The sequence below is a fragment of the Physeter macrocephalus genome, chromosome 6, assembly GCF_002837175.3.
Source record: "Physeter macrocephalus isolate SW-GA chromosome 6, ASM283717v5, whole genome shotgun sequence".
In the NCBI taxonomy this organism is placed as follows: Eukaryota; Metazoa; Chordata; class Mammalia; order Artiodactyla; family Physeteridae; genus Physeter; species Physeter macrocephalus.
Genome location: NC_041219.1, coordinates 62202571 through 62228510, shown reverse-complemented (window position 1 = coordinate 62228510; position 25940 = coordinate 62202571). Strand labels below are relative to the sequence as shown.

Below are 25940 nucleotides of genomic sequence, written 5' to 3'. Positions count from 1 at the left end.
CTCTGTGGCTCCCAGCAGTCCCCCGGCCACACCCACTGCACTTCCCCCGATCCTCACGTGCCTGGTTCCTCCTCGTCATCCAGCGCTTTGTACAGAAGCCACCTTTCTCAGAGGGGGCTTCTTAGGACAGCCAGGCTAAACGTATTCTCCTGCCGCTCGCTCTTTATCCTGTATCACAGCTGTGTCCATTTCTTCCCAGCACTTGGTTTTCACTATTTGAGATCACCTGTGTGCCCGTTATCTACGGCTGCACGGCAACGTACCCCAGCACTTGGTGGCTTAAAGCAAGGGCCATTTCATTGTGTTTCCCCAGTTTGGGGGTCAGATATGTGGGCGGGGTTGCCTGGTGCCCTCGCTGGAGTGGTTGGAAGGCTGGGCTCAGCCGGGCCTGCAGATAGACGCGCCTAGATATGACAGCTGCGGCGTGGAGCCCGCAGGGTCATAGGACTTCTTACAGAGGTGACCGCTCCCCTCGGAGCCAGGTTCCAAGAGGCCCAGGAGGAAAATGCATCGTTCTTATGACCCAGCCTCAGAAGTCCCAGAATGTTACTTCTGCACATTCTATCGGTCAAGCAAGTCACAAGGCCAGGCCAGAATCAAGGACAGGGAACATACTTCATCTCTTAGACAAGGACTAACAAAGAATCTGTGGCTCTATATTAGTCCATTACATTAGAAAAAAAACCAACTTGTTATCTGCCCTACTTCTTTACAATGCGAACTCCTTGAAGGCAGGTTCTTACTCTCCTGTCATACTGTATCCCCAGCACCCAGAATATCGTGACAGATGCTATAAATATGTGCTGAATGTCTGTATGAATGAACCAATGAATGAATGAAAAAGTAGAGGAATGAAAAATTGAATGAATGTTTACATCTCTGACTCTGTGGTATGTAAACTTCTTGCATCCTCATAAATACAGTCCTCTGCACTATTAGCTGCTCAGGATGTATTTGTCAAATGAATGGATGCATTTTAATTATCATTAAAGGAGATAACGTGAGTTGTTCCCAGTACATATATAGGTGTTGAATATGAGTAGCTGCTATTAATAAATTAGTACTGCCTTATACGTAGTAAAATCGGTTTATATATTTATTTAATAAATAAACAAAATGGACCCAGATCTCCACTTCCTTGACTTCTTCCCCTTTTCCCTTGCTCTCTGCAGCAGGCTGCCGGAGAGCCTCTCTGTTGGGAAGGGGCAGCCCCAGTGCCCCCTTAACCCACCATCTCTGGGTGGGGAAAGGGCCTTTGCTCCTGGCCTACGCCCCTCTCTCCTTGCCTGACTGCCAGGACTAACTCACTTTGAGGTCATTAAGATGGGGGCTGAGATGATGGTCTCAGGAGCTCAGAGGGCTCAATTCTGATTCCCGGCAGCTCTCCAGGAGGATCAAGTGAGATTACAGGTCTCTTAACATTCTGGCACTGTTCCGCCCTTGTGCGAGAGTGTGCGTGCAGTGATGGCTGGACACCCTGGGTTGAATCCCAAGGAGGTGTTGGCATCTGATATGACAGGAAGGGAAGGATACCCTCACCGGCCGGCTCCACAGTGCATGGCTTCACTCCCCGGTGAACAGTAGAGCCAGGCGGCTGGTATCTGAGCCGCAGTGGGAGGGCTCAGCTCGGGGGTCAAGCCCTATAGGCTGGCCCTCCTATTTCACCACGTGGCCTGGAACAACTTCCTTGGTCTCTTCAGAGCTTCAGCTTCCTCATCTGTGAAATGGGATGCATTCCCCAAGTTCCTTCCTTTCTGCGTTTTTATTTTCCTCTGTATGTTTTTAGAATCCCGACCTGGGTAGCTCTGGAAAAAGATTCCAAGTTCAAGGAAGCTCTATAATGGCCAAAGGCAACTAATAAGGAATACTATATAAAATTCCCTATTTGAAAATCAGACTGAGCTTTTAAATTCAATGCTGGTCTCCTTGGTGTATTGGGTTTTTTAATATTTTTAAAATTTGTTTCTTAGAGTCCTTCTTGTTCTATGGATTTTTAAGACTTCCAGTTCTGGACGGCACTAAATTTTACTCCTTCCCCAAACCCCAGAGAGCACAGATTGCCATTCAGGTTAAATAAGTGCCATATAATGCCTCACAGCTTGGGGTAAGTTTTATTACAGGGCATCTATTGGAAGCATCAAGGTGGTATTTGGAGGATTCTTTTTTTCCTTCTTCCTCACTAAAAATACGGTTCTCCATGGCCATGAATTTTAGTAAAATTCAAACTCCAATGACAGTTTCTTTTAAATCTAGGTTTTTATTTAAATCTCACCAAGCTGAGACAAGAATCTTCAAAGGAAAAGGCAGGCTCACTTCTGCTTCTGCTTCGGCTAATTGTGGGGTGATACACTCACCCTTTTGGTCCCCAGACTGGCTGAGGAACAAATTAGGGAACAAGAGTTTTCCATCTTAGGGAACATTACCTAACATAGGACAACTTTAGATATTAGCACTTCATCCTCATGGAAGCAGTTAATAGTTTTGAGAATCCACCGTGTGCCAGATATTGTGTTAAGTAATCCCAGATATTATCTCAATATTAATTAAAAATAATACTTCCAGAAAAATGGGGCTCCATGAATTTAAATAACTTGCCCATGTTCACGCAGTTGGTCAGAGAGAGATCTGGAATTCAAATGCAAATTGTCTGCCTCCAAGACCAATGCTTTCCACAGGACCACGCCTTCCATTCTTCTAGTGTTGGCTGATTTCTCTGATTGTTTGCTGATGGAAGATGCTTTAACTATTCAAGAGTCTTGCTATCTTCTTATTTAATTCCTTTAGTTCTTTAATAGCTTTCAGTTGTTTTCAAATATTTTTATCTTGCCAGTGGCTTGTCTTTCCATGATTTTAGCGGTGTCTTTCAAAGAGTTCTTAATTTTAACGAAGTCCAATTTATCTATTTTTTGTGGTGGATTGTACTTTGGTGTCATATCTAAGAAACCTTTGTCTAACTCAGGGTGACAAAACCTTTCTCCTATATTTTCTCCTGGAAATGTTATAATTTTAGGATTTGTATTTAGATATATGATCTACTTTGTGTTAATTTCTATATATCTTGTGAGGTATGGAATGAAGGTTTTTTTGCATATGAATAGCTAGCTGTTCTGACACCACTAGTTGAAGACTGTCCTATCTGTCCTGAGTCACCTTTGCACCATATGTGTGTTGGTCTATTGGGGACACTGCATTCTGTTCCCATGATCTCTCTTCTCTCTCTATGCTAGTATCCCACTGTCATGATTACTACAGCTTTACAAGTCTTGAAGTCAGGTAGTATAAGTCTTTCAACTTTGTTCTTCTTCTTCAAGGTCATCTTGGCTATTCTAGGTCCTTTATTATTTCTTTAGTATTTATGCTTTCAAAGATATAGTTATAAAACAGCATCTAGAAATCTAAAGATAACTTAGAAATTAAAGTTAATTAAGAGTAGTATGGAAACTTTCCATAATCTAGCTTCATCAGGACGTGAGGCACTCTGGGTATCACATTCCATTTGGTTAATCAAAAATTGTGGTATCTATAGAGAACAGATTTGTGGTTGCCAAGGGGAAGGCGGAGGCGGGGGGCGGGGGAAGGATTGGGAGTTTGGGATTAGCAGATGAAAACTATTACATATATAGAATGGATAAACAACAAGGTCCTACTATATAACGCAGGGAACTATATTCCATGGCCTGTTATAAACCATAATGGAAAAGAATATGAAAAATAATATATATTTGTATAACTGAGTCACTTTGCTGTACAGCAGAAATTAACACAACGCTATAAATCAATTATACTTCAATAAAAAATTTTAATTAAAAAAATTAATTGTATCTACCTTACATGGATTGCCGATTTTCAAAAAAACTAGAACAAAAATTTATACCAGAATCGTACTGGACATGATTTCAGCTTTCACTGATGTTTCAGAAAATACTTTGGACCCTAGTATTTGGACACTGTGAGCATCAGTTGTCATTGTCCTAGCAAAGTGAGGAATTACTGATTAAAGGGAGCTTATTTCGTTATACTGCTGCCTCCCATGTTATCTACTCTACTTGTGTTTGGGGGATACCTTTTTTCAAACATCTGAGGTGTTATAATTGACAGTTCTATGCACAGAATCCTGTCTCTTCCAACAGAACATATCCCCGTTTACTTTCAACTTGTTATCTGCCGGGGACCCTGAGGAATGCTATTAATTAAGCCAGCTGATCCCTGGTGATGTTAGCCATCACTGCTGCTGTGGGACGTTCAGCAAGTTACTTGTCCTCTGTGGGCCTCTGTCTTCATGTATCAAATGAAAGGTTTGGACTAGTTAACCCTGAGTGGCTCATCCAACTCTAAAATTCTTTGACTCTTTCATAGTGTCTTTATTCACTTAAAAATCACAACCTGTTTAAAAATGATTAAACAGACATTCTTAATGGCAAAAAGCACCATGGTAAGTCAGAAAGTAGTGGTCTTTTGATGCATCTCAGATTACCTAACAAACACCCCTGCATGACCTTACTTTTAACTATGGCCAACTTTAAGCAATGAAGATGGCATTTATGGTTCCTGGTGCTGTGACATTTTGTGGTCCATGAAATCCCCATATTCTGAGAAGCTCTTGAGTGTCTCAGGTCAAGGGAAGGAGAAAGGAGAATGGCTTGAAGCCCAGACGGCTCCAAAGCTTCAAGTACTCGTGAGTTAGATTTTCAAATGTATCTCCACAGTAAACGGTATAGTATTGAAACCAAGTGGACTTCAAATATCTAGATTGTCTTTCCTATACCAAGGCACAGCACATATGACCACAGACTCTGGTCACATTCCATCTGATCATTGCTGTTGTCATAGAATGAGAAACTTAGAAAGTATGAAGTTTACTGGGGAATGCAGAATGCAGACGTGAATTTAAAATAATATAAGGAGTCTTCTTTGAGCGCTTGCTGTGTGCAAGATGCTGTGCCATGCACACTTCTTGTACATTGTATCATTTAATACACACGACAATCTTGAAAAGTAGACATTATTGTCTCCTTATTACATGCAAGGAAATGATGCCCAGAGAGCTCCTGTCACTTGCCCCACGTCACACAGTAGTAAGTGGCAGAGCTGCTCTTCAGTCCATATCTGTCTCAATCTAGAGCTTCATGACTACGTCAGAGACTGGCTCTCAGAACTTAGCCAGCTCATTTAGAAAGTAAATGAATTTGTAGTATTAATTATGATCTAAACCAAGAACACAAAGTACTGATGGGTCACTGTTGGGTAGACTTGATGGGAGGAAGATCTCATAGAAAGTGTCCTGAAGAAATTGCTTTGAGTTACATGTTGAGGTGAAGGACATGAAATGGCCCGGGGAGAAAGGTGAGTTCATGCTGAGGGAACAGACTCTATGAGGCTGTGAAGATACAAATGAATGAATTGTGTGTTCAGGAAACAACATAAAGACTTGCTCATTGCAGGGCAGTAGCCAGAAATAAAGCTGATGTCATAGGGATGAAAATCCAAGAGATTTCACTTTGTGATGCTAAGCCCTGGTAATCCACACTCAGTTCTTAAACACGAGAGCGAACATAATTAAAATTGCATTTGCTTTTACAATTTATCCTACAACTCATGTAGGATAAATATGGGCTTTTAAAGCATCAAGCAAGGTCAAGAGAAAACTTCTTAGCAAAACATATTTGCTATCCAACAAGTGATTTTTCAGGAGTATGATGTAGCTTACCTCACTGAGGTCCTATAGCCTTGATAGTGCAATGAAGGGGCCTGGAAGCAGATTTCACACAATTTTCAGAAATAAAGGTAACCAGCCCACTGCAGTTAAGCTAATAGCACATTTCCATCATCCCTGGTTTTGTGCAGTGTGCATAAATGCGGCACACAAGTGTTACAGATTCAAGTCAAGGGTGGGCAGATAGAAAGCTCTCAACAATGTGGGATAAATTGCGTTGAATTGGAGTTCACTTTCAGATAGCAATTGCTGCTTCTGAGTGAGGGCTAATGTATTTGGTGAACTCTTGTTCGTCCCTTCCATGATAAGTCCACTAATGCTAACGTCATATCTCTTCACATTTTCTGAAGTACTCATATTCTCTCTCTCTCTCTCTCTCTCTCCCTCTCTCTCTCTGTCTCCAGTTCCAGAGACCTAATGACTTCTCACCCCCTTTCCGCTTTGGCACTGTGCCCAACGGCAGCACGGAGAGGAATATTCGCAATAACTATGCGGAAATGCACGCCTACATGGGGAAGTTCAACCAGAGGGGTGTGGATGATGCCTTGCTCTCCCTGAAAACAGGGTAAGAACTGCTTCCGAGCTCAGAATCTATGATATGTTGCTCCCGTTTATTAAACATACGTGGAATCAGATGTGCCATGCTTGGTGCCACACCGTGTTAAAGCAAAGAAGGCTGCGTTTGCTCTTTATGGATCTCCAAGTTAAAGTGACAGTGTAATTCAGGCCAGTGCACAGAGATTCCTATGCTATTATTCACTTCTATGTATTTTTAATAAACTGTATTCTACTTGCATTAATGTAAACATGAAACAAGAATGTAATAGGTGTAAAAGTCGAAGGCGAGAGTCAAGGCTAAAAAGTTCACGCGTTACACACGAAATAAAGACCTGTTGACCAAAAGGTGAAAATGATGATTTTGGTGTCTTATGGACAGGGAGAAATAAATGAAAGGGTAAAAGTTTTTAGACAACACACAAGTAAGAATGTGTTAACCAATCTCCAGTTCCAACAAAATTGGCATTCTTTGCTCCAGCTCTATCATCTCAGTTCGTTCACTAAAAGGAGCTCATGAACTGCAAATATGTTTGCTTGCATAATCTCAGCCACATTCATTCATTTGGCCTTCAGAAGCCACAGCTGCAGAATAAGACAGACAATTGACCATGAGAGTTGTTGGAATTTGAGGGTCCTCAAATTTGGGGCCTCATAGCTCATTTCCTGTGTTGTAGGTTAACTAGCAACACTTAGACCTCCTGGTGGCTCTGGTTCTGGAAGAAACACCCAGATGCATGTTTACTTAAATACTGTTAGACTCCGTCTTACCATTATGAAGTCACGGCAGATTTCAGAAGATGGGATCTGAGTTTGGGGTGGACCACTCTGGGCAGGCTGGTCCCTGGTACAATCACAGTTGTCAATCAGAGCTTTGGCTTTTTGATGGCCACCCCTCCTAAAGGATACTCACAGGCCTTTTGAAAAAGTGTTCTGTGTCTTATCATGCCAGAAAGTGTTTCTTTTTTTCTTAAGGAGTAGTAAAGCTAACTTAACTTGTAAAAGTGAAGAGGATGATGCCTGCCTTTCTTTCTTGCAGACCCCTCTATTACCTATATGAATCTATCAATTTCTTCTTCTCCCTTTGATGTGTTTAAATACTGACGTTTACCTTCCTGACCTTGCCCTTAGCTTTACCCCCTTCCCTATATATTCTTTCCTTGAAAAGCACAGTATGTACAATGAGATTCTCATACGTTTGGGAATTTGAGACCTCTGAATTCTCCTGCATGCTGCATTGGCTTGTGGTTTCACACATTTGCTCTTGACACAAGCTTGTGCTGCCACCACCCCAATGAGTCACTTCTCTCCTTGCGCTGCAAAACAGAATATTGAAACCCTTCTGACTGCAAAAAAAGCATTGCCCATCTAGTGCTACACGTCTGCCTACACTTACCCCACTCCGGACTGTAATGAACGGAGAAATGAAAAATGGTCTATAAGGCTAACCCATATGCTATTTGTTGTTATCATTGTCATGGTTCCTTTTCATTATTTTTGTTATTATTTTTATTGATTCCTTTTTACTCCTTCTCCTTTCAGACACAGCTTATGAGTTGGCTTCAGGCCCAGCTTACATTCTCATCATTCCCAGTGGGAGGGAGAGAGCGCTCCTCCTTTCAACCAGAAATCACACAAAGAACAGCCTGGGATTTAGGCTGTAGTTTCTGGCTGAGTTCCACCTTGAGCCTTACTTTGACCCACTTCCCCCCATAGTCTGCTGGAGCCCTACTGCTTCCTGTTAGTGACCCCACTGGTAGTTTTGTACTAAAATTCCTCCACTGGACTTACTCTGTTTGTTTCTTTCTCGCACAGGAAACTGGATGCCTTCATCTACGATGCAGCAGTGCTGAACTACATGGCAGGCAGAGACGAAGGCTGCAAGCTGGTGACCATTGGCAGCGGGAAGGTCTTTGCTTCCACTGGTTATGGCATTGCCATCCAAAAGGATTCTGGATGGAAGCGTCAGGTGGACCTTGCCATCCTGCAGCTCTTCGGAGATGGTGAGTTAAAGAAAGGGACAGTGCCTATTTGGCCTCTTCCGATGGCCAGTCCGAAACATCAACCCCTCTTCCTTCCCCATCCCTCTAACCTCTGCATTTCCAGAAAAGCATTTCACAGTATACTAGGAGATTTGGAGGGCATATATATTAGTTCCCTAAGGCTTTGTAACAAAGTACCACAAACTGAGTGACTTAAGCAACAGATATTTGTCTCAAGGTTCTGGAGGCCAGAACCCTAAGATCAAAGTGTCGGCTTTGGTTCCTAATGAGGGACTCGAGGGAGAATCCGCTCCACGCCTCTCCCCTAAGCTCATGGTGGTTTGCTGGCAATCTACAGCGTTCCTTGGCTTGTAGACGCATCACCCCTGCTCTGCCTTCATGTTCACATGGCTTTCTCCCTGTGTGCATGTTTTCCCTCTGTACGTGTCTGTGTCTGATTCCCTCCCTTTTTAAGGATACCAGTTCTATTGGATTAGGAGCCCACCGTATCCAGGTGACCTCATCTTAACCAGTTACATCTGCAATTACCCTACTTCCAAATAAAGTCACATTTCAAGGCACTGGGAGTTAGGACTTCAACAAAGGAACTGCGGGGGGCAGTGGGGCGTGGTTATACAATCCAACCCAGGGTGAAATTTGGGGGAGAGGCTTAGTCAGTCAAGGAGGTGTGTTTCAGGATTGCAGGGTATGATCCAAGCCTCAGGGATCAAGTAAAAGGGGCTGGGATTAGAAGTTCCTCAGTCTTCTCACATGTGGCCAGAGCAGTGGATGGAATTTTGGAAAGGTCTCTGCTCTCTCTGGGCCCAGAGAAAGGGCGGAGAAATCCACGCGTGGCCATCTCCTTCCCTCTCCTTCCCTCTCCCATCTTGCTTTTCCCTCTGGAAGAGGTAGGAAGCAGGGCCAGGGTCCTCAGAGGCAGGCACCGGAAGGCACTCACTCTCCAGAGTGATTCTCGCAGCAGACTGAGCAGACAGCTCGCTTTGAGGAAATCTCATCTCCTGTTTCATTACGCTCACGCCTTCCGCATCCCTCTTCACTTTATCGTCTAAAGCACCTACTCCTCCTGTTCGACTCACAGAAGCTAATCCAGTTACGGATGAGCAGCCTGACTCTACTTGGCCTCACAGGCCATCAACCAAGCGGTTCCCTAAGTTCTGTCTGCAGAATCTTTGCTGTTAGGGATGCGAGAAGCAGCACAAGAGCGTAGGGAGATGGTCAGACTCTGGGCGAAGCCAGCTGTTCCCTAGGTAGGAAAATCATAGTTGGATCCAAGAAATGAGTAAAAAGTGATCTGATTAACATTGGAAAGAGGAGGGGGGTTCTAGGTGGAGTGTTACAAGCCATTTTGGTATAAGAGTTTCCGTCACTGTAATGCAGCTGTCACTTAAAGGCAATAACGGGGCCTCTATCCACGAGGAAGAGCAGCCGTAGAGACGATTTGCAGAAGTTGCCAGGGCTTCGGTCAGATTATTCAGACAAGGTTCACATTTTGAACCAAACTGGAACTACTGGAACAGGCAGTTTTCTTCGTGAGATTTTCAGATTTTCGCTTCTCTGGAATTAGATGCGTTCTCGGGCATATGGTGTCTGTCATTTTCCTTTTGTCTACGATTTCTGCCTTTCTAATTCCTAGTATCCACCGAAGTGGATAAGGTTATTGTAACCTGGCATGACTTGAATTAATCGAAACTTCCTTAAGCAGCGTTAGAAGGAGGCAGGTCCGAATTTGGTGGTCTCATTTTACTGCAACTTCCTCCCTTTTACTGTGAATATTTATATTTTCAACAAGAGATCAGGAAGCCTGAGGGCCTCTGGGGAATCAATCAATCTCTCTGCCGATATGTCTCTGTCTCTCCTCCCCCCACCCAATCTGCTTTGCACATTTTTTGAGAGCAATTTACTGAATCGCTTGTTCGGGTATGTTGTTCCTTACTGTCTACAAGAACACCAACAAAAAGCTCAAGAGTGCTTTAGTCTGATACTCAGGCCCTCAGCGATCTTCCATCAACCTTTTGTATTCAGCTTCCTTTGCCTACTGTTACTCTGTTTGATCTGCCTGCCTTTCCCAAATACGCCTTGTGATTTTCTACCTTCCTCCCCTTGATCATGCTATTTCTGCTGCCTTTAAATTGTTGCCTTTTTGTGCAATATAAATTAAGATTCACCCATTCACCATGCCCACCTCCAAGTCCTACATTCCTCATGAAAACCCACTGGCCACCCATCTGCAAAATTACTCTCACTAATTCAAGCAGCTCTTGTGACCTGCATATAGCTTGTCATACTGATTGTTTATATACCGATTTACACTGGGTAGGTAATGGGGCACAGAGGTAATGTCTCCTATCTTTGTGTCACCGGTGGTACCCACATTATGTTTTCATTGACTACCTGAATACGTTGATAAGTTACTCCATAACGGTATTTGATAAAATCACTAACTTTCTCTGTTGGTTTTCTTTCTTGATGTCTCCTTCTGTCTTTCTCTCTCATGTTTTCGTCTCCTTTCCCCAACACCCCGCTCACCCCCTCTGTCTACTCCTCCCCTCTCTCCTCTCTCTGCCTGTTCTCCTTGCCGTCCCGCCCCCAGGGGAGATGGAGGAGCTGGAAGCTCTGTGGCTCACAGGGATCTGCCACAATGAGAAGAATGAGGTCATGAGCAGCCAGCTGGACATTGACAACATGGCGGGCGTCTTCTACATGCTGGGGGCCGCCATGGCCCTCAGCCTCATCACCTTCATTTGCGAACACCTCTTCTACTGGCAGTTCAGGCACTGCTTTATGGGTGTGTGCTCTGGCAAGCCTGGCATGGTCTTCTCCATCAGCAGAGTAAGTGCTTTGTTTTAGGTGCTTGGAGCTTGGGAAAGACAGCTCACTGTGCAGAGCACAGAGACCCAGGAGGGCACTAACTCCAGCCTGAGGCTGCTAAAGCGAGAAACCACATCATGTATATTTCCCCAGGCGGGTGGGATGACATACTTTCAAGTGGCTCAAAAAACAGGTGATGCAGTTTTTCCTTCAAGAAACAGATTTCTGTGTGGGGTTTGGGCATTTGGTTCTCAATAAGAACTGGCAGATCTATCACAATGAAACATTTGGCCTTTTCCCAGATGCCTTTCACCACCATTCGTTGATTCTGCAGAGGTTGGATTAATCATTTAATCCTTTTAAAAAAATCACATTTCTATTTAAATCATGAAATATATCTCTCTTATTCTGACATCCAAAGGTATATTGTTGGTAATTTCACCGTCCTACTCTATGTTTTAACCATGTGTGAGTATGGGGAGTTAAAGAGCTTAACAGAGCCTTCAGAAATAAGTCCTGACCGGTAAGAAATTTGCATTCCAGAAACTTCCTTAATTGGAGTGAGAGTGTAACTGAAGCCATTCTTTATTTAGTTCTCTTCTTTGTGTCTAGTCCAAAGTGAGATTTTGAACACAGTTTTTAATATGAACAGAGGGTCACAGGGAAGAGCTTAAAAAAAAAAAAGACTTCTTTGGAATTTGTTAATAAAGTTATGGGATTCATTCATGAGAGGTGAACTCAAATGTCCTCTTCAAATAGAGGTCTAGGCTTCAGACATAAAGAACCAACTTTGTCTCTAATGGAATTATATGAGAAAATGGAGTACTCATTAAATTGTTGCATCTTTTGATTATTTTCCTGTAGTATTTTAGTTGATAGAGAAAGTGTCCTCTCTGGCTGTGAGTTGCTGCAGGCCATTCAGCTACCCGGGAGCAGGAGGTTGGGACTTGCGGTCCCTGAGCCACGTCGTTGCACTGCGTGGCCCTTCCCAAGACCTCTCCAGAGAGGGGGACGGCAGCAGTGAGGGGAACGTGTAATAGCAATCCCATTTGTAGCCCCTCGACATAATCAGTGGCCCCGTAGAGGAAAAATGCATTTTCTCCTGGCCATAATCAAGAAGGGTTAGAAAGGAGGCCTGAGAAGGAAAGTAAAGGAACCTTCTCTTAACCATCTCTTATCTCACTGCTGCCTCGGGGAAACTGAGGCTTATCATAGGCAAAGCTTCCTTCCCATTTAGCTGCCATTCTCCTTCCTAATCTTCTCTCCTCTGATCCCCCTCCATCGGGACAGCCCCTTTCCAAATGTATCCCCCTAGTTTTATAGATACAGTTCAAACAACCTCCTCTGCAGAGACCTTCCTTTGCCAGGCAGAAAAGTTCCAAATGTGTCCACCTTTCAAGGCAGGGAGCAAGAGATTGGCAGGAGGTTGGCCTGACTTTAGACATGAGCCCAAGCCTTTCCCTGTCCTGGACGGTGCTCTTCAGGGCCCTGCGCAAGGAGCTGCACACAGGCAGTTCTCAGTCAATACTAATTTGTTAAGATATTAATTATTTATGATCAGAGTAACTGAGTGAGAAACTATAAGGAGGAAACCAGGAGCTAAAGAGAGAATAAAGGAGAGGATTCTACAAGATTCTTTTATTTATTTATTTATTTTATTGAAGTACAGTTAATTTACAATGTTGTGTTAATTTCTGCTGCACAGCGAAGTGATTCAGTTATACATATATATACATTCTTTTTCATAGTTTTTTTTTCCATTATGGTTTATCACAGGCTACTGAATGTAGTTCTCTACAGTACGACCTTGTTGTTCAATCCATCCTACATATAACAGTTTGCATCTGCTAACCCCAGACTCCCAGTCCATCCCTCCCCCACCTCCCTCTCCCCAACAAGGGGATTCTTTATTCCTGTTTAGTACTGGGATATCTGTCCCAGGTCCTTCCTTCCCCGGTATAGGGCAGAACAGGAGAAAAATCCCTCTTTGACCCCAGGGCTGCCTGATTGTCTCTATGAATTTGGTTGACGCTTGGCTCAAGAAGAGAATTGCTCAGCTGTGATTTGGTGGCCAAAATCCTAAAAGCTGCTCAAAGTTTGTCATAGCCGGAAAAGAGTGGCAGTTGTGAGTGCCTGGGCTCCGCCGTGCTTGCCTGCCAGCCAAGGGTGAGCAGCCAGGGCCAGAAAGCCCCGGCATCTGTAGAGCATTGCTACTGATTTCCAGAAGGCTGACAATATTTTTTGCTATCAGTTGATATCATGGCCTCATTTTTGAGACACAAAAACCTCAGCACGGAAAGGAAAATCAATTTGAGTCAGTAGTGGAGTTGAGGCAAGAATGTCCGGTCTTGCAATTCGAATCCATTTGCTTGAGTCACTCGGTGTAGCCATGTCCCCTCAGGATCACCAGGCCACCAGCTCGTGATGCGACTTGCTAAATGCAGGGGGATAAGGCAGGCAAGCTTCTAGCTGTACGTTTCTGTGAGTGTGTAAGGCCATCTCTTTCATGCCTTCTCTGACTTTTCTCAGCCACTTTTCTCAGGCAGTCAGTGGTGGGTTGGTTGCGGGGGGCTCTTTATGGTCACTTCCTGCCTCGCCGGAGACCTAACCGCTCCCATCCTCCCTCCAGGGTATCTACAGCTGCATCCACGGGGTGGCCATCGAGGAGCGCCAATCCGTGATGAATTCCCCCACCGCGACCATGAACAACACACACTCCAACATCCTGCGTCTGCTCCGCACGGCCAAGAACATGGCCAACCTGTCCGGCGTGAACGGCTCCCCACAGAGCGCCCTGGACTTCATCCGCCGCGAATCGTCCGTCTACGACATCTCCGAGCACCGCCGCAGCTTCACGCACTCTGACTGCAAATCCTACAACAACCCGCCCTGCGAGGAGAACCTCTTCAGCGACTACATCAGCGAGGTGGAGAGGACTTTCGGTAACCTGCAGCTGAAGGACAGCAACGCGTACCAGGACCCCCACCACCGGCCGCACAGCATCGGCAGCGCCAGCTCCATCGACGGGCTCTACGACTGCGACAACCCGCCCTTCACCACGCAGCCCAGGTCCCTGGGCAAGAAGCCCCTGGACATCGGCCTCCCCTCCTCCAAGCACAGCCAGCTCGGCGACCTGTACGGCAAGTTCTCGTTCAAGAGCGACCGCTACGGCGGCCACGACGACCTGATCCGCTCCGACGTGTCGGACATCTCCACGCACACGGTCACCTACGGCAACATCGAGGGCAACGCGGCCAAGAGGCGGAAGCAGCAGTACAAGGACAGCCTGAAGAAGCGGCCGGCCTCGGCCAAGTCCCGCCGCGAGTTCGACGAGATCGAGCTGGCCTACCGCCGCCGGCCGCCCCGCTCCCCCGACCACAAGCGCTACTTCAGGGACAAGGAGGGGCTGCGGGACTTCTACCTGGACCAGTTCCGCGCCAAGGAGACCTCGCCGCACTGGGAGCACGTGGACCTGACCGACATCTACAAGGAGCGCGGCGAGGACTTCAAGCGCGACTCGGTGGGCGCAGGAGGGCCCTGCACCAACCGGTCGCACCTCAAGCACGGGCCGGGCGACAAGCACGGCGGGGTCGGCGGGGTCCCGGCCCCCTGGGAGAAGAGCCTGACCAACGTGGACTGGGAGGAGCGCTCCGGGGGCAACTTCTGCCGCAGCTGCCCGTCCAAGCTGCACAACTACTCGAGCTCGGTGGCCGGGCAGAACTCGGGCCGGCAGGCGTGCATCCGCTGCGAGGCGTGCAAGAAGGCCGGCAACCTGTACGACATCAGCGAGGACAACTCCCTGCAGGAGCTGGACCAGCCGGCCGCCCCGGTGGCCGTGCCGTCCAGCGCGCCCGCCGCCAAGTACCCGCAGAGCCCGACCAACTCCAAGGCGCAGAAGAAGACCCGGAACAAGCTGCGGCGCCAGCACTCCTACGACACCTTCGTGGACCTGCAGAAGGAGGAGGCCGCCCTGGCCCCGCGCAGCGTGAGCCTGAAAGACAAGGGCCGCTTCCTGGACGGCAGTCCCTACGCGCACATGTTTGAGATGCCGGCCGGCGAGAGCGCTTTCGGCAACGGCAAGGCGGCGGCGCCGGCCGCGGGACATCACCACCACGGCAACCACGGCAACCCCGGCGGCGGCGGCGGCGGCGGCGGCGGCGGCGGCGGCAGCTACATGCTCAGCAAGTCGCTCTACCCCGACCGGGTCACGCAGAACCCTTTCATCCCCACTTTCGGGGACGACCAGTGCTTGCTCCACGGCAGCAAATCCTACTTCTTCAGGCAGCCCACGGTGGCAGGGGTGCCGAAGGCCAGGCCGGACTTCCGTGCCCTTGTCACCAACAAGCCGGTGGTGTCGGCCCTGCACGGGGCTGTACCAGGCCGTTTCCAGAAAGACATCTGTATAGGGAACCAGTCCAACCCCTGTGTGCCTAACAACAAAAACCCCAGGGCTTTCAATGGCTCCAGCAATGGGCATGTGTATGAGAAACTGTCTAGTATTGAGTCTGATGTCTGAGTGAGGGAAGAGAGAGGCGAAGGTGGGTACGGGAGGGTCGGGGCTGTGGACGTGTGGTGCGCATGTCACAGAGGGCGACGGGGGTGAACTCGGTTCCCATTTGCTCCTTTCTTGTCGTTTTCATTTATTTATGGGATCCTGATTCCTTCTGAGGGCGACCCTGGTGACCAGAACCATCTCTGCTCCTTTTCCAGTCCCCTCCTCCTTCCCGGTCTGTCCATCCTTCCAGTTCCCAGTTCCCGCGAGAGGATACGGTGGGCTCGCTCGGCCGGCGGGGGCGGAGTGGTTGAAGGACGTGGCGCCACGCGAGCTTCCTCCTAGCGTGGAAGGACTCTTTGCCACCCACTTCGAGTGACGCAAGTTAGAAGCAGGAGGAGGCCACGGGAGCACAGGATAGCTCTCCCCGAACTGATCTGTATGTTTAGGTGAGGAAGCGAAAGCGCCCCAATAAGCTCCTTTAGCATACTGCCTGTGAATGAAAAGAGGCTTTTGCTAAATTCTGGTTGCTTAGATGGCGTGTGTTTGGGCATCGTGCGCCAAGCAGAGGGTGGGAAGCCATGTGTGTTTCTATATAAGCCAAAAAAAAAAAAAGTTTGCTTCAGTTCCCCGAGACTTTACTGGTGGTGAACTGGAATGAAGGGTCATTGGCGGATGATGGAAAGTACGTCAGAGCAGTGTTTCGTGGGGCATTAGAGGCAAGGGAGGCGTGTGCATGTGTGTCTATATACCCTTGCACACGTGTTGTCTAGACACACCTGTCATCAGGCCTTTTCATGCGGAGAAGGCAACCTGAACTCATAATGTTGTTTCTTTCAATATCCCTAAGCACCGGGCTTGTTTTGGCTTATATACAAACAGAGATGGTCCTGTGTTACCTGAATTTTGGCTGTCTCTCCCCTTCACCCTTCCCGAATGAGGAGAATGGAAGTTCTTGACGGAGAAATTCCTGTGGTCTAGACAGAAACGTGGGTGAACGATCCTACAAGAGCAACGTACAAAAATAATTCCTCCGTGGTTGCCAATACATTCCACCAGTTTTGGCCAAGAACTTCCCAGGAAGGCTCAAGGGAAACAGAAGCAGCCAGGATTCTTTTGGCCCGTACCTGAGGGCAGAAGATCGTACAAAGCTCGTCTGAGCTCCTTAGACCCTCAGCTGGCCAGTTTGTGGGGAGGAGCTAAGTAAGGCTTTGAAGGACAGGGGGGTCATTTATGGTCGGGTAAGTGAGAGAGGGGGATGTTTTCAATGCTTTGATCCCTTCTTACTTAACCTGGAGCTAGGAGAGCGGGCTTGTTACCCCCCTGAATTGGCCACAACTGATACGGAACAGCCAGTGAAGAGGCATGAGCTTGCTCCACGAGGACAGCTCGGGAAACAGTGGAGGGAAGGGAAGAGGTTCGGAAGTGGGGACGGGAGGCGAGAAGGGACTCCCCCGCTACCCCATTGGGTCTGGCTCCCTGAGGATGTGACGCTGAACCCAGGGTGGACACTCTCTGTAGAAACCCCTCCACCTTCCTGCAACACCTCCTTCCCCTCCCAGATTGTACCAGTCAAGAATAAATATATATATATATATATATATATATATATACGCACACATATAAAACTCCAGGGATGAGGGCACTGGCAGGTGTGATACCCCCTTCACTCAAAGTTGGAAACTTGAGAAGGGAAACGAATACTTGTCACTGCCAGTCCTGAAACTTGGGGTAGGCGTGTTCCGTGGGTCAGTTCCACCGTCCTGCCATCCTCCCCTTACCCAGGGTGGCAGCCAAAGAGCCAGGTCAGTTTGGAAGCTTGGCTGCAGGATCTCCATGTTGCACACAGGACACATAAAACCAGAAAGGTGCTCATCCTCCTCTGGAAGGAAGCTGCCATGTCTCTTCAAGTCCCACCCGCCCCGACTCACCCCCCTTCCTCACCCCCCAGCCCCTGACTGCTGCCCCGGCTCTCCTCCTTGATTTTTACCTCAGTATCTTTCATTTTCAAGCCAACCGAAGGCCTCGTAAAGCTTTGTTTTCTTTTTAAAACGAACCTGGGGGCAAGGGGCTGAACCTCTCACAGATTTGGAGAGAGGAGCACGGAGTGCTTTACCTTAGATTCAAGGAAGGACTTGGAGAGAGAGGACAGAGGGCGTGAGACATCTCCAGGAGGAAGGAGGCGAAGGGCGGTCAAACATTCTTCGCCCCAGCTCTGTCCCGGGTCAGGGGCTCCCCCCTCACTCTTCCTCTTACCTCATCCCTTTCAAATAAAAAAACCAAACCAACTAACCTAGCGAACAGCAATCTAGAACAAAGGGGGCTCTGTCGTCTCCGCTGGTGACAGAAATCAAGATGGTGTTTATTTCATATGTAAATATTTTGTTTTCTAATTAATTTTGTATAGATAAAGTGTTCTCTTGTGAGTATTCCGGGTGTTGGCCGGAGGGAGCGGGGTCTGGATGGGAAAGAAGGGGGAAGAAGTGTTTTGTTACCGGGTTTCATTTTCCATTTCGGGGGAATTGTTTTGTATGGCTTTCGCTTCAGGGTGTCCGGAGAGCAATGAACGGGAATGGAGGCCACCGCGGTGACCAAGCCAGGGGAGGGCTGTGTGTTCCACCACCCACCTCACCAGTCTTCTCATTGGCCTGCAAGAAGTAGTCAGGCCTGTCGGCCTGGGCTTGACATCGGGTCCAGTTTGGCTCCAGGCAAACCCCAGGCCCAGCGCCTATCTTCCAGGTAGACCACAGATCACCAGCATCCGTGCAAAAGTCAAGCTGGTGGCGCCGTATCTTCCCTGTCGGCACCGAGGGTGGGAAAGATTCCCCAAAGGGCTTAAACCAGAATTGAGGTCAAATCAACCCTGAGCTGAGCTTCAGGAAGCTCAGTCTAACGAAGTCTCCCCGCAGCCCGCTCTAATGTTTAACAAGCACCTCAGTCACTCTGACTCTTTTCTTCCTACTACCTGGGCTCCAGCCCTCTCCCCGGCCCCCTCCATTCCTCCTTAGAGATCAACACTGCAAGCACACCCAGAAAATTCCCACGAGGTCTCCTTTCTTGAAGCCTGTGCTATCTGGTTACAGGGAGGTAGCCCTGGATACATGTCTTACAGATGTGCATACTTTTCCAGAAAAGATTACCGGCTCTACTCAAAGCTCAGTGGCCAGAGGATTCTCTTAGAAAGGTCTCAGAAGTTGGGTTTAGAGGTAGAAGGGTGAGCACGGGAGGGACGGTACCAGCAGTGACTTTCTATTTGCGTTGTCCTTGCTTCTGCCATCAGGAAGGTGCTGTTTGCCTCGAGCCAGGTGTTCAGAACCTGACCTTGGGTTAACCAGACAAGTAGAATCTCTTTCACTGGACCCTTGGCCTTGTGAAGGGTGGCAGCCTCTCTCTACCACCAGATGACATTTCCAAATCCGTTTAGCTGAGATATTGCGTTACATTTTTGTCCTATCCTGCCATCATCAAAAGCTGTCAGCTGGGTAATTCCATTTCTCGAAACCCCTCTTCGGCCCCCGTTGGTCACTTCTCTTCAACTGAATGTATGAATTGAGACCAAATAAGATATTCACGGCCTGCTCAAGAAAGCTTAGAGGAAGGAAGGCTGAGCCATGCCAAGTTCTAGATGTTAACTTCATTGCAAAATAAGAAGCCAGGAAAAATGCATGAGGATGAATTCAGCTCTCAGCCCCATCTCTTCCACAGATGGGTCTGGACAAAGACCCAGTCTGTCTAAGCTGTGAGATTCCACAGACACCCTTGGGAGCGCTCATGGTTCCGACTTTCTTCGGAGGCCATGCTTTCTATCCTTCGTGTCCTCTATCATTCCCTTCCACTGTGGAAGTGAGTCGCTGGGTGTGGTCCTATATCACTCCTTTCGGTGGCCATGCTTAAATCTCAGCATTTCTACCAACTTCAGGTAACCTGACCCTTGAATTTGCCTGAGTCAAGGGTGTGCACACCCTTCGGAGACACGCATGTACAGTGGATCTTGTAATTTCAAAGTATGTCACTGTGTTTCTTCAGCCAGAACGCGGGAAACGTCCTTGATATGGATTCCCCTCTACTGGCCACAGCCATATTGTGACTGAGGGAGAAAAAAAATCCCAAATGATCCCATTAAATGTCGGTGGTGTCAGTAGTGCCAAAACGCATGTGTAATGTGATAAAATAGGAGTCGTCTAGAAAATTAAGGGAATATCACCCGCCCAGTCTTCCATGGTCATCAGAAGTTGCCCAAGGGTGAATTGTCTACATGGGAGGTGAAGAAACTGTGTTACCAAAACGCAGCGTGCTGGTCACCTGCACATCTCATTTAAGAACTAGGGTTTCTTGGGGTTGTTTGTTTGTTTGTTTTTGTTGTTTGGTTTGGTTTTTACTTAGTTCAAGATTTAGGGGCAGCATAACCAGATTGTTTGGGCAATAACCTTTGGAAAAAGCTATTCCAGAGCTCACTTTATTCTTTTAATTCCCATCTCTTAAAAAAAAAGCCCTGTCACTGCTTGACACCCTGTGTGTGTCTGTTTGGTGTGTTAGGAATGATTCAGATGTGTGCATAAATGATGCAGCTGCAGTGCTATGGATGAACGCCTTAGGCATTTCTAGGTATCGTGGCCATACCTTCTGTGCTGTCTGAGCCCAAAGCCATATAAGGAACGTGTGCTCAGTAGACTGCCAGATACTTTGGTGGAGCGTTTCATTCTTCACTTGAGTGTCAAGAGGTTCTCCTTCCTGTCTGAGGAACTCTTTATGGGTGAGAAGCAGCTCAAGGTAGACAGTTACCCTGGAATGGGTCTGGCCTTACAAATGGCATATGGTCCATGGTGTGGCTTCAGAGGTCCTGAGGAGACCTTTCCTTTTTATTCCCCACCCCACTCCAACCACTGGCTTCCCGCACAGAATTATTCCTTTAGCCCTGAGCTGCTCATCTGTCATTTAAATGAAAATCATCCCAGGAAGGGTGCCGTATTAAGCCATATTAGAAATTTAGACATTGAAACACCTAGCTTACTTTAGGGTTCTCACTTCTTTTCCTGGAAATAAAGTAACGGTACAGGAGAAGAGGGAGAACACAAAGAACGCTAAGAGTAACAGAGGAGGGAGGAAAGACACAGGTTCTAGAGTATAGAGACATTTAAAACATCTCATCCTTCTCCTGCTTTTATTTAAGGCTCATGTGACTCAGGACTAGGACTCCCAGCTGGGAATTATTTTCAATACGCAGCCACATGAGTGTGCAGTTTATGAATTTCTAACATCTGTACCTTGTAGGACAGGTTAAGGGCTTTGACTCCTTCTGTAGAAAATGGAAGACTGATGTTTCTCCTCTGGTACAAGTTACTGAGTAGACAGCTGGAAAGAGCAAATTATGATAATAAAAGGTTACTGTCATTGTCTGTCCTCTGTCCCAGGTCAATTAATCTTCCAGTGTAGCTGGGTCGTTCTATGTTCTCCACTTCCCCACCTCCACAGGGGGTCTCGGGTGATCCCAACACACAACTAATGGAAGCTACTGGACTACCAGGTACAACTTAACTGGTGGGCGGTTCTTTTTTAGACCTACCAGGTATTTGGGACAACACTAAAATGTAGATTCGGCAGTCTGAGAACTTCTAATCATAGTTTAGTTCTAGGATTCCATTCTAGTTTGGATCTAGGATTCCGTTCTAGTTTGGGGGTTCCAGTATCATATAAAATCCCAAGATATCTTCATATATCCCCCCTCCGTCCCGTTCCAACCACATTGACTCAATCACCATGCAGGGGTTCTATGGGTCCTCTGACTTAAAGCACAGAGACCTATCTATTCTCATGACAAAGAATGCCCCCCAAAACCTTAAGTGAAAATCAGTGCTCTTTCCGTGCCTTGGAGAGATTAATTAAGTTTGGGGCTTCTGATTTACAATGCTGAAGCAAGGAAAAGGGAGAGAGAGTGATGGGTTTGGATAGCATTACTGGGAATAAGTGGGCAGAGTTAGAAATCATCCATGTTTCTCTGCCAGTGTGTCCATTTGCATCCATCTCCGAGCCCGTCGCAGTGAGTTTCTGGCTCTGTCCTGTGCTTTACAACAGAATTGCTGGTGTGATTCTGAGGGTGAAGACTCCTGATGAGAATTAAGGGTGGAAAGCAGAGCAGATGAGTAGAATTCCCCATAGCCTCGGGACTCTTGTGTGTAGAATTCATGTTTTGGCAAAGGGGAGAGAAATGGAACTCACTGCAAGGATTAAGGGTACAATGAAAAAGCACAACACTAAGCCCATTATAAAACTGTTATTTTAAAGGTTTGGTCTCCTCAGTTTAAACCTGAACTCTCTTTTTCGTAATTATCTTAGCATTGTGATATAGGGGGTAGAGCAGATTCCAGTACTATGCAGGAGAAAAAAATAAAAGCTCTAGTTAAACGTGTTAGTTCAATTAAACCAATGTCTACTGAACACATATCATGCCCCTGGGCTAGTGCTGTGAAGAACATAAAAGAATTTAAAATGGAGTATATTATACTGACATATGATATGCGAATGCAAAAGCATACAATATTTAAATGTATGTATTATGTATGTATAAATAGGTGTGCATAAATGGGTAGATTTATACATGCAGGTTTAATTTTTTCTGGCTTCAGGGTGTGAGTCAAAGATAGTATGCATTATATTATTTTAAAAACACTACAGAGATTCACCTCTCCCCATCGTGGCCTCGCCTGAATCCTTCTTTTGGAATTATTCCGCCTCCCAGTGAAATTGCCTCTCTGACCACAGCCTGGCATTTTCTATAACCTATCTGCCTTCCTTCAGGGTCCCTCTGTTGTTCTGGTCCATAAACCCCTCTGATTTCATTTACTTCCTTCCTTGGTCTCGCCCTGTGATCACCCATATCAACAACACCCTCACCAGCAATCTCTTCTTCCTCTCGCCTTCTCACCCCACCTACCTTGCTTTTCTAACTCCGTCTCCCATTCTCCCAACATCCACTCCATCTCCAAGAACAGAAGGTCAAAACCTATGCCAAAGAGCACAGATTGGATCCATTTAATCTCACCTAAGCCCTACCCGGCTCAGACATCTTTTTTATTCTCCAGTGTTGACTGCCCTGTCACATTCTCCAAGGGTTTGTTCACTTGTTTTTTATTTTCATTTTCATCTCGTCTCTTTCCTACTGAATTACTAAGACACCTGATTTTGCAAATTCTCACATGACCTCTCCTCTCTACCTTTACATTTCTCCCATCCTTCACTCATCTTCGCCACCTTCCCTCCCAACTCGGTGCCCCTCTTCCCCGTACTCTGCTACCCGCCCCCGCCCCAACCTCTTCTATGGCGCTCCAGCCACTAGCACTTCATTCTGTTGCATCTTTAATCCCTTTCCACACACCTGCCTACAACCATCTCTAAAAACAGTCCTTAGTCCTCCACCATCTCCAAAAACAAATCCTACAACAGTCCCTAAATCCCAATCTTCTCTCAGTCCGGTTAGATTCTTGAATTCCTGTCCTATCTCCATTTTTTTTTTCACTTCCGAATTTCTCAAAAGGGTCACCTTTCTTTCATTTCCTCCATTAATGCACATGACTTACCCTTTCAACTTGGGCTACATCCTGCCACTCTACTGAAACTGCTCAGTGGCGACGTTCCAATGAACTCCTTGTTACAAAATCCAGTCTTTTTTTTTTTTTTAATTCTGCTCTTCGGCACCATGAGTACTGCCCTAAATTCACTGCTGGGCAGCAGCACGTTCTGGTTTTGGTCCCAGCCCTCTGGTCCCCTCTCTGTGTTCCCTCACTGTTTCCTGCTCTCCATCCTGCCCCCTCAGCATCGACTTGCCGTGATGTTCTGAGCTTGACGCTCTTCTCCTTTCCTCTGTGCTTCTGTAGCAATATTTCCATTCTCCACAACTTCAGCGACTCTCTGGATGAGGATGAATTCCAGATCTTCACTCCTAGACCCAACTTTTCACTTCATCTTAAAGCACATATTTCCAGCCACTTCCTGGACAACTAACTTCATATTGAGTCAAGTATCCAATGCAAACCAACATAATCACCAAGTCCCCGCTTTGATTAATGGTACCACGATTCTTTCTGTCACCAAACTAAAGATTTTCAGCCACTTTTGCCTCCTTCGTTTCCCTCTTCCTGCACATCTAATCATCTGGAAAGCCGTTAATTCATACCTAGAAAGTTTCCAAGTCTTTTCATTCAGGCCCTTCCCTCTAGTCTGGATTATTTGTGTCTTTTAGCACTGTTCCAAGATTTTATATTGGAATCTGCTCTCATCAGTATCACTTGCTCAGTACAAATTAAATCACGTCATTTTCCAACTCAGAACAAAACAAACGACCCTTCAGTGGGCTGTATTTGCCACAATCCACCAGCAAAAATAACTTCCTGTTATTTGCCTGCGTGCACCTGGGCCCGGACAACAGGGGAATCACATTTTTGTCCCTTTCCTTTCCTGTACCGACTTGTTCTCTCACTTTTGTCTTTCCTTAAACTGCTCTCTTTGCCCCAAATTCTCGCCTCCCGATCTCTTGTCTCATTCCCTTCTTGCATAATATCCATCTTCCTCAATACAGGTCTTCAAAGACCAGAACACCTGGTCCATCATGTCCACTGTCTTCATCTGCCATCCCCCATCCCCCGAAAAACCCCATATATGTGTATATGCCCTTTGTGAATGCTCATAACACTTTAATCTGTCTAGTGGCAGCCAGCATGGACCATCTTATTTATGATTATTTAGCTGATCTTGCAGGTTTAATTTTTTCTGGCTTCAGGGTGTGAGTCAAAGATATTGTGCAATATATTATGCATAATATATTATGCATGGTATTATGCAGCCATCAGGGACCATCTTATTTATGGTTATTTAGCTATACATCCATCTCCCCTGCTAGATTATAAACTCCTTGTGCTCAGGGGTCATGCATTTATTCATCTTTTTATCTCCTGTAGCACCTACCAGTACATCTTGTTTATGGAAGGTACTGAAAAATATTTGATGTTATTATAAATTGTAATTGAAAAGGAGTCACTTTATTTTGCCCACAGGATACTTGAATCTGCAGTAGAACCTAAGGACGAGTCCCTTCCCATTTTCTGCACCCACCAACAGTCACTGGAACACAGGACATGTGTACATTCCCATGTAAATTATTATTTCAGATGGGAATTTGGATTTTTCTAAGTTTTGCTTTGTCCTTCAAAGTTATGCTGTGACTATCTTATGGTTAGTGGAGTGTCCTTGGCATACAATACGTATACATATCGTAAGTCACAGAGGGAGAGACCATGGAGGATATTGATCAGATGTTAGGTACCAGGAGCTTTTCAGATGCTTTTTGAGTGGAGCCTGTCTCCAGACACTGCACTGTCCAGACTTTGTCTCTAACAACCTGACCTACGCTGGGATTCATCTGCCATTGATGTAACCTCTAGCCTTTTTTTAAGCACTTGCAATACCAGGAAGAACTTGTCACAGTTCAGGCTCATTAATCACACAGTCTTATGGACCCCAAACAGTGGTCCACTAGGACCAATGTATTATGCTGCACGCCTGGTATTTCCCACCTCTGTATCTATGCTAGATCAGACTTGGGGGAACTGTTTGTGCAGCTCACGACCTGTGTCTTGATGATATTTATTTCCTGGACTCTGTGTAATTCTCACCCTTTCTGAGGCTTGGACTACAGGACAACTTCTCCCAAAGGGTAGACAAGAGTTGAAGTAATCAAGCGCTTTATTTCTGATCTTTATATCACAAACGAAAGTAGCTTAAGATTTGAATGAGCTGGCTCAGGGAGAATTCTAGTTTCTAAAGGACTTCCTCTCTAAATGTGAAGGGATTCATAGCATTGGAAGAGACAACATCACCTCTGACCTTATGGCCCTCCCGTCACTTTAGCCTCTGAGCCCCGTTCACCCTTCCCTCACTTCCTTGGTGGTCTACTAAGTAATCTGTCCTATCCCTTCTGGCCAGTGTCAGTTGCTGTTTGTCCCCCTGAACGAACTCTTAGAGCTGGCACCGTCCTTTCACTTAACGCTGCTCTGGTAACCGGTCATGTTCCCTTCTCCTGGCCAGCCTTCTCTGTAACTTTCGTTTTGTCATCGAACGTGAATTATTCTCCCGTGGGAGGCATCTTCTGCCACTGTGTGCTAATTTAAAGCATCCTATGGAGAACCAAACTCAAATGAGTTACAGGAAGTGGCAAGTCTCTTCTTCAAAAAAGTGAACAAAGTCCATTCTTCATTGAGTCAGGAGCGGGTAGAGGAATTATTATGGGCAAGATGGGGCAAGCTGTGACAACCTGGGAAGCACCCTAATGAAAATTAAAATGTAAGTCTGGGGGAGAATTGTTCTTCTCAAAAATCCC

At 46.4% G+C, this 25940-nt stretch overlaps 1 protein-coding gene across 1 annotated transcript in view; it reads left to right on the top strand.

Annotated features, from left to right (window-relative positions):
- The window catches only part of GRIN2B (glutamate ionotropic receptor NMDA type subunit 2B), a 300853-nt gene extending 285258 nt beyond the window's left edge, over window positions 1-15595 (top strand). The window contains exons 9-12 of the mRNA XM_007125818.2: window positions 6118-6278; window positions 8084-8271; window positions 10862-11100; window positions 13709-15595. Of these exons, the coding sequence (XP_007125880.2) occupies window positions 6118-6278; window positions 8084-8271; window positions 10862-11100; window positions 13709-15595 (2475 nt within the window). The remainder of the gene's footprint in view (window positions 1-6117; window positions 6279-8083; window positions 8272-10861; window positions 11101-13708) is intronic.
- The last annotated feature ends 10345 nt before the right edge of the window (window positions 15596-25940 follow it).